Consider the following 9690-nt stretch of genomic DNA (forward strand, 5'->3'; position numbering starts at 1 on the left):
ATATATATACATACATATATATATGTATATATATATACATATATATACATATATATATATATATATATATATATAAATAATATATGAGTATATGCATATATATGTACATGTATGTACACACATATATATATATATATACATATACACACACACACACAAACACACACACACATACACACACACACACACACACACACACACACACATATATTAATTGAAGTGTATTATATATTCATTATTATATATCCATTATGGCCAGTCTTACCAATTGGTTTTTGGTGAAATTCTTGGAGCATTTATGTATGCATGAAGTGTGTGTAGGGGTACAATATGTGTGGGGGCTTATATTTGGGGGTGGGGTGGAAATAAGTCTATTGGGTGGATGTCTGCCATGCTAGGAAGTGTGTTTGTGAATGCATTTGTGTATGTTCTGGTCAAACACTTTGCCGGGACTCCTAGGTATTGGTGAAGGGAGGGCCAAACTAGGGGACTGGTGATTATAGTCATGATGGGGAACACAAATATGATAGGATGTATTTCCTTTCATATGAGCAAGAAGTGCATTTTTCCTGACTTATTGACTCTTAGTGTGTCTGTCTGTGTGTGTGTGTGTGTGTGTGTGTGTGTGTGTGTGTGTGTTTGTATGTATGTATATGTACACACGCACATACACTATTAAGTAAAAGTCTTTAGACAGAACAGAGATAAAAATTGCAAAAGAAGAATGCATGCTGATTTTGAAGACCAATACTTGATAGGAATCTTGCACTGTTTAAGCTGCAAAACCTTTCAATATTGTTTTATCAATAGAATCCATTTCGACAAACTCATGCATTGAAAAAAAAACAAAAAAACAGTAAAACTTTTGCTTTGTTTGATATGTATAGATAAAGTGAAAGGGAAATAGGTCACATTCTTATACAATGATTGAGATTACAAAAAATTACCTAAATTACTTTGATTTGACTAATCAAATCTGGTGTTAATCACAACTCTTCTCAGGTTCCAACTCTGAATTCATACTTGTGACATATTATGGAATATTAAAAAATTTTTTAAATAATAAGAATAACTTTTTTATAAAACCAGGTCAAGAGCTGGACTAAGCATTCACACAGACTGCGTTTGTATGCTTCACACTCCTGACATAGATCATCCACACTTCATATGTTCTTTGGCTTTATCTGGCGCATAACCATTCGTGGCAGTTGTCTATCTCATCATCATTTAACGTCTGTTGTCCATGCTGGCATGGGTTGGACGGTTTGACTGGGCTGGCACACTGGAAGCTCACACCAGACTCCAGTCTGATTGATTATGTCAATTAATTTTGTCATTGCATACAATCACTAAACTTGACATGACCAGCTGTTCCTGTCTGTTATAACTAATTGGTCCTCTGTACCCCTTCAGGGGTAGGGATTACTCAATACTTTGCTCAAAGATTTGACACAACATTTCTAGCCCTACAACGAGAGTTCAATGTCATAAAATGTCATTGTCACTGTTCATTTTTTTTATCATTTCTCACAATTTATTTCATGTTAGTTGAGGTAAGGTCAGTTTACATATATCTGAATATTGAAGGTTTAATTATCTTTTAAAGTTAGTTACTTCCCTTACCACTACCGACTCAATATATTTGTCAGAAGAAATTCTATCCTTACAGTTGCTGTAATTGTTTTTTTCAGTTCTCCTCTCTTCCTCTCCCAATCAGTCTGACTGAGCAGAATTATGAAAGGCATTGGAGTTATAGGCCACTATACATCCAGTTAGGGGAGGCGCAATGGCCCAGTGGTTAGGGCAGCGGACTCGCGGTCATAGGATTGTGGTTTCGATTCCCGGATCGGGCGTTGTGAGTGTTTATTGAGGGAAAACACCTAAAGCTCCTCGAGGCTCCGGCAGGGGATGGTGGCGAACCCTGCTGTACTCTTTCACCACAACTTTCTCTCACTCTTTCTTCCTGTTTGTGTTGTGCCTGTAATTCAAAGGGTCAGCCTTGTCACTCTGTGTCACGCTGAATATCCCCGAGAACTACGTTAAGGGTACACGTGTCTGTGGAGTGCTCAGCCACTTGCACGTTAATTTCACGAGCAGGCTGTTCCGTTGATCTGATCAACTGGAACACTCGACGTCATAAGCGACGGTGTGCCAACACACAAACACAACACACACACATCCCGTTAGAAATAGCAGTCAAAATTTCTTCAAAATCACACCCTACCATCTTAAATAAGGATATTTTAGAATGTAGGTTCTGATATCAAGTAAAACAAAGTGGTTACGGGGAGGGGGGACTCCTTTGATCATAAGTCTATTCCACCAGAGTTGGTCTTAGGGTTAAACAACAGCACATGTAACATATAGATAATATTTTGCAATATAATTTATATAATTATTCTAGCTTCAGTTAATTTTGAAATATTTTCTTCATTAAACTTTCTCAATAACAGAAAGGAATACATTTTTGTTTGTTATTCTATTTCTAGAAATTATATTCATTGTTGGCTGGGATGACAATTGTTCAGGTGGCTATTTGACAGGTGATTCTACATCACAAAAATTAATTGCCACCTTCATTACAGTCTACGTGATAATTAAATTTTCTTTTTTTTTTGCTATCAAATTGCTGTCGCTTTATTGCAAAATCAACTGTTTTCATTATCATCATCATCATCATTATCATTATCATCGTCATCATCATCATCATCATCATCATCATCATCATTATCATCATCATCATTATCATCATCATCATTTAACATTTATTCCCCATGCTGACATGGATTTAGACAGCTTTGACAAGAACTGGCAAGGCCAAGGGCTGCACCAGGTTCTATAGTCTGTTTTAGCTTGATTTCTACGGCTGGATGCCCTTCCTAATGCCAAACACTTTACAGAATGTACTGAGTGCTTTTAATGTGGCACCAGCACCAATGCTTTTTACATGGCATTTTGCTTTAGGATCTCAATTGTGTTGTGGTGGATGGGTCTTCTCAAGTACAGCAATGCACCATGTATCTCAGTCCTCTACCACCTTTATAAACTTCAGTGTTTTGAGACTGGCTTTCAACAATCATTAATACAATAAAATTGTTTTTTGTCAAAGGAAAGACATGCATTATATAAAGAGATTTCTCTGAGGGATCTTACCTGCAGACAGCTTGGTCTTAAACCACATAATATGATAATCACGATTGGTCAATTGCTTTATCAGGTTCATCACATTTTTATAACAATACTGCTGATTGGCTAAACATAATTTCAATAAAATTTGGAAAGCAAGAAATTATTTTTAAAAATCCTTTTTTTTTTTTTTCCTTTTTACAAATTAATCTGCAACATTTATTGATGAAGACATTTTGTTTTGAAATATTTAAAATGTTTCACAAACTATTGGGTGCGATTTGAGTTGTCCCTGACATTGTTGCATGAAAACCTGAAAATGAGCATAAGTTTAACACATGCCCTACTACTTATTATGATCACCCCTATGTTTTATCAGACCTTGTATATCTAGGATTACACTATGAAATGTGTAATTTTAAGATGGCAGGGTGTAATCTGTGAGCATTTTGGCTGCTATATCTAGCATGTACACCAACTAAATAGAGACTCTCTTATTGACCATTGTTACTGCAATCTGACCAACACAGTAACTACATAAGTTGCTATCTGAATGGTCAGTCCATTACTCTAAACTTTCTGCTAGTTTTTAATGGTCATTCTAATGAAATGATTATGAAGGAACCTCTTCAATATCACTTAACTGTCTAGAAACAGCAACAAAATCTCTCTCATATCATTACTACAATCATCATTATCATCATCTTTACTATCATCATCATGTTTTGCTTGTTTCAGTCATTTGACTGTGGCCATGCTGGGACACTGCTTTGAGCATAAATCATCATCAACATTTTACATCTGTTTCTCATACTGGAATAGGTTGGATGGATTGACAGCGACTGGCAAGACCAGGGACCACACCGGGTTCCATAGTCTATTTTGGCTTTGTCTCTACAGCTGATGTCCTTACTAATGACAACCACTTTAGAGAGTGTACTGGGTACTTTTTATGTGGCACCAGCACCCACACCAATGTTTTTTACATGGGACCTTGGTTTTAAGATCTCAGTTCTGTTGTGGTGGGCAGGTCTTCTTGAGTACAGCAATGCACCACATATCTCAGTTCTCTGTCATCTCTTTTGCAAAGCACAGCCTTTTGAGATTGACCTTCAAGTACTTTGTCCTATATCTTCCTGGGTCTCCCTCCTCCACAATTTCCTTCCACCAATCTTATAAAAAGGAGGACAAATTGGATAAAATCACAAAGTACATTTAATTTATTACCAAATATGATTAAACAGATGATTTCTATTGGAAGTGTATAAATATGCACTTTGAAGTTCTTCTGAGTGTGTTTCCAACCATTTCCATTTTAATCTATAAACAATACTGATTGCATTTGTATTCTTCTGATAGAAAATATCGAAGATTTCATACATTTTGAAATTGCTGTAAATTCACAATAAAATTATTCAAATTATATTTATATATCAAAGAGCATAAAATAAAAGTAAATTTATTTTTACACTATGTACCCCACCCCCAGCAAACAGAAGTAAAAAAAAAACAAGATGGTCACAGCTGCAATGCATTTGATCATAGATTGGGTTGTCGAGTGTTGACCCAAGGCTAAACAACAACACAGCCTAACCAGAATGTCTATGAGTTATGGCACCCAATGTTGCACAAATGCTTAATGCATGTATACATACATACATTGTTGTTGTTGTTGTTGGCACTCCGTCGCTTACGACGTCGAGGGTTCCAGTTGATCCGATCAACGGAACAGCCTGTTCGTGAAATTAACGTGCAAGTGGCTGAGCACTCCACAGACACGTGTACCCTTAACGTAGTTCTCAGGGATATTCAGTGTGACACAGTGTTACAAGGCTGACCCTTTGAATTACAAGCACAACAGAAGAAAGAGTGAGAGAAAGTTGTGGTGGAAGAGTACAGCACGGTTCGCCACCATCCTCTGCCGGACCCTCGTGGAGCTTTAGGTGTTTTCGCTCAATAAACACTCACAATGCCCGGTCTGGGAATCGAAACCGCGAGCCCGCTGCCCTAACCACTGAGCCATTGCACCTCCACTCATACATACATACATACATACATTTTCAGCTTCATACCTATTATTATTGGAGCCACAGGATACATGCCAACCCAACAGGGGCAAAGTATGGCTGAACTTGGGATCTTGGGGAGAGAATGTAAATCCTTAATTTATCTGCTACAAATGATCTTATTTGGGACTATAAAATTCTGCAAGACATTCTTAAGATTTAAAGTATGATGGTTAAAACAAGATACTTTCCTTCAAAGCCTTGCTACCAAGTAGGTGGCCAGTCAAAGTTTACCCTAAATTAATAAGAGAAAAAGAAGAACATGCATGCATACATACATACATTCATACATACATACATACATGGGGATCTTGGGGCGAGAATGCAAATCCTTAATTTATATGCTCCAAATGAACACAGTACCTAGTTATTACTGAAGATTTCTAATAATACAAGAACATGTTCAGAGTTGTCTCCCATGCATGTAATGTTAAGACTTACCCCACAATCTATAGACCACATTCTATGATATTTTTAGTTTGTCTCCCTTACATTTTTGACAAGAATTAGCTATTATGGGCAGTGATTCTTTCTTATAATCAACAGTGTAATTCAAATTAGCTCTTACTTCCATTAGCATACACCTTAGAATAATATATATGCATATGTGTGTGTCTATGTGTATGTGCACATACACACAGACACACACACAACACACGCACACATATATCTACAAGTGGCCATGCTGTGGTTGTATATGTGTGTATGTATATTTATCTTTGTTCTTATATACTCACATTTATGTATATGTGTGTGTATAAAAAATGTTCATACTAATTCACATTTTATGGTTTATACATTGAATTCAGTTTTTATTCTTCTAAGGTATGTATTTGTGTGTGTATGTGTGTGTGAGCGTGTAATAAAAATCTTATTTTAATAACACCTCATAACGTATTACTAAAATTGCTTTATCATTGTGAAAATCAATATTTATCTTACCTGTACACATAATTATAAGGTACTTAACAAAGCTATTTCATTAGTTATAAACTAGCAAGAATTTGAGTTTCCTAATCCAAATATGCAACAGGATCAATGCCCTGCTTCATTTATCACTAGTAATCACACACACACACACACACACACACACACACACACACACACACACACGCACACACATACTCTCTCTCATGCTCAGCAGCTATCTCATCTATTTATCCCCACTCAAACGTGGATGTTCCGTTAGAACGAACTATACTGCAGTAGTTACTTTGAGAGAAAGTCTCATATTGGCTTTTTGGTGCAAATAAATAACGCCAATATGAAAGGTTTTCTCATGGTATCTACCACAGTATAGGTTGTTCTAGTAGAACATTCATGTTTAAGTAGGGATAAATATTACCTCTCAGTATTAATGCTGCCTCTGTTGTTAATAAGTATTTTTTAACAAGCTCACTGTGACACTACTTGTGATACCTACCCCTGTTCTGGCACAGCTTTTCTATATATCACTGGCAGGGAGACGAGTCACTATCTCTAGCAATCAAGTGTTCAACATTGACAAGACCAAGGAAGGTCGAAATCACATGATTTGGTGGTCTCAGCGCTGGAGGTGGCGAGGGTTTATCTCCCCACTAGTTATATAACAAAAGTGTAATTTGCACCAAGAAGCCAATATGAGAGTATCTCTCATGGAATCTACCACAGTGTAGTTTGTTCTGACAGAACATCCAGGTTTAATTGGGGATAAATATCACCTCTCAGTATTAAAACTGCCTCTGTCACTAATGAATATCTATCTTATATAGTTTCAGCCTCTTCTGCACCAGATCCCTTATCCTCTTCCTGTACTCACTCCAAACAACCATTTTCCTCTCTATAACAATCATATTTCGTCTTTATATAGAATTTAGCTTCCCCACTTTAGCTAAACTTTATGGAATCTGATGTTCACTTTCAGAAGTCTCTTTCGATTATTACCATATTTAAAACAAAAATAATAAATCTGTAACTCTCTCTCTGATAATTATTTCCAAGATAATGTTTTGAGGTTTATATATATATATTCAGTTTGTAGGCCAGCGTTTAACTGGTGACTGTAGACCACTTTTCCAGGTAATGTTCCAGTTAGGCCCTTTTGCATCCCAAAAAACAGTTATCATCACTTTTTCAGAAGAAAGTAGTAGAGTCATGAATTTCCATTTTTTGTTGACAATTTGGGTTATGGCAAACCATCTGACCTTTGCCACCATGGGAAACAGGCATAAAATGATAATGATGACTGTGATATGAAAACATATATGTGTGAGTTGTGTACTAACATTCACTATTATTATTATTATTATATATTAAGTTATTTATTTATATATATATATTTATACAATTGCAGCAAGGAAGATGTTTGTAAGCCATTTAAGAACACTCAAAAAGCCGTTAGATTTACTTCAACATTTTTGTGTGTTCTTAAATAGCTTACAAACATCTTCAACACTCCAATTGTTTTTGTTTCAACACATGATCTCAGATCAAGTCACTTGCTATGCAAGTACATCTCTGTGATATATATGTATATATATATATATATACACACTGTAAGGTATGTAATATAATTTTTTTGTATGTAATATAATTTTAATCTTTGGATTTTTTTTAATATGCTAGACCACTGGTTTTAATTGATTAATATCAATTTCTACCCTCATTAATAAATATACACACTGTATGTAAATGTTATATTTCTTTATTTGAACAGTTATTTTCCATACTTGAAAGAAATCTCCCTGAATGCCTGTTGGCAAATAACAGCAGATGGAGTACTGAGGTTCCTGGAGATATTGCCCGAGTTGGAATCAGTCAAGTTCAAGATCAACTCTGGTCTTTCGTTGAATGATGTACGTAGTGAGAGAGCAATGAGCGAAGGAGCTAGAATTATTCAGAGTGTGGCTGATTCAGAATTTTCGAGTCTTGTCACTGTTTTGTGTCTACATTTTGTACCAATTGAAATGGAAGAATTGTGGGATTTGGTGAAGAAATTTCAGAACTTGAAGAAACTTTGTATCAGCAATTGTGAGGTATGAGAAACATTCTTTTATTATTTTCTGTTTCCGGGCAGTGAATCGTTAAAAGTCACATTTGCATACACACACATACGCATGCCCACACACATGTATGCACACATATGATATACATGTATATACGATGTTCTAAAAATATGTTCACTGTGACTACACTCTTGGAGTGGTTGGCGTTAGGAAGGGCATCCAGCTGTAGAAACTCTGCCAAATCAGATTGGAGCCTGGTGTAGCCACCTGGTCCACCAGTCCTCAGTCAAATCATCCAACTCATGCTAGCATGGAAAGCAGACGTTAGACGATGATGATGAAAGATGATGATGATGTGAAATATTGTAGAGAAACTGTTGGACAGGAACTTAAACATACGTGGGGCACAGTTCCAGGACAGATACACCATCCCTTGAATCTATTTCCTCAAATAGCTAAAACCTCTAAAATATCATGAACAAATGAAGGAAGACTCTATACAGTCACTTGAGTTGCTAAAATTAGTAGCCAAATGTGTCTAATATCATGCCCAAGGGGAAATATTGCCTCACTTGAAAACAGGTAAGAATTAGCAACAGGTTCTGGTTGCAGAAAATTAGCTTCGATGAATTCTGTCTGACCCATAGAAGCATGGAAAAAAGGTTCCCCAACATGACTGCTGTCTAAGACTGAAACAGGTAAAAGACAAAAGATAGAAGACGTGTATATGTGTGTGTGTCATGTGCATTTAGTGCAATAAAAAAAAAGTAAAAAACTCTCAAACTTTAACTCAGCAGTTCGGCAAAAGAGACTGATAGAATAAATACAAGGCTTACAAAAAATAAATTCTGGGATTGATTTGTTCGACTAAAGGCAATGCTCCAGCATGACCACAGTCAAATGGCTGAAACAAGTAAAAGAATAAAAGTAAAAGAGTAAATTTCTAAAACCGGTAAGGGTTGGCAACAGGGAGATCATCCCACTGTAAAATATTGTCTAAAATAATTATGTCCAACCCACACTAGCATTATGAAAAATGTTTTGATAAAATAAGTACCAGTAATAGTTGGAGGTTGACGAAATCAGCTGCAACCCACCTCCACAGCTTTTGCTTATGTGTCAATGTTGAAAATCTATTTTTTAAAATTTTTTAATGTTTTTTTATGTATGTTGTCCCTTGAGTGATGTTGAAAATGGCTTTGGATTGGCTGGTTTTAGTCGTATTTTACTTCCTTTTCATCTGTACACAAGCCACCATCGACCACCACTAAACACCACCACCACCACCACCATCATCATCATCACCAACACCACCACCACTACCATCACCATCATTGCCATCATCATCAATACTGCTGCCATCACCACAACCTGTTACAAAGTTCTATGTAGGAGGTGGTGGTGGTGGAGGTGGTGGTGGTGGTGGTGGAGGTGGTGGCGATAGCGGCGGTGGTGGTGGTAATGGCAGGCCATTTAGTGTGACATAATGCAGAGGGAGTGATGACGTATCACAG

At 36.5% G+C, this 9690-nt stretch overlaps 1 protein-coding gene across 1 annotated transcript in view; it reads left to right on the plus strand.

Moving 5' to 3' along the window:
• The window catches only part of LOC106882227 (uncharacterized), a 21775-nt gene that overhangs the window by 9796 nt on the left and 2289 nt on the right, over nt 1-9690 (plus strand). Inside the window, exon 2 of the mRNA XM_014932825.2 lies at nt 7888-8206. Coding sequence (XP_014788311.1) covers nt 7888-8206 — 319 coding nt within the window. The remainder of the gene's footprint in view (nt 1-7887; nt 8207-9690) is intronic.

Source organism: Octopus bimaculoides, chromosome 24, assembly GCF_001194135.2.
Source record: "Octopus bimaculoides isolate UCB-OBI-ISO-001 chromosome 24, ASM119413v2, whole genome shotgun sequence".
In the NCBI taxonomy this organism is placed as follows: Eukaryota; Metazoa; Mollusca; class Cephalopoda; order Octopoda; family Octopodidae; genus Octopus; species Octopus bimaculoides.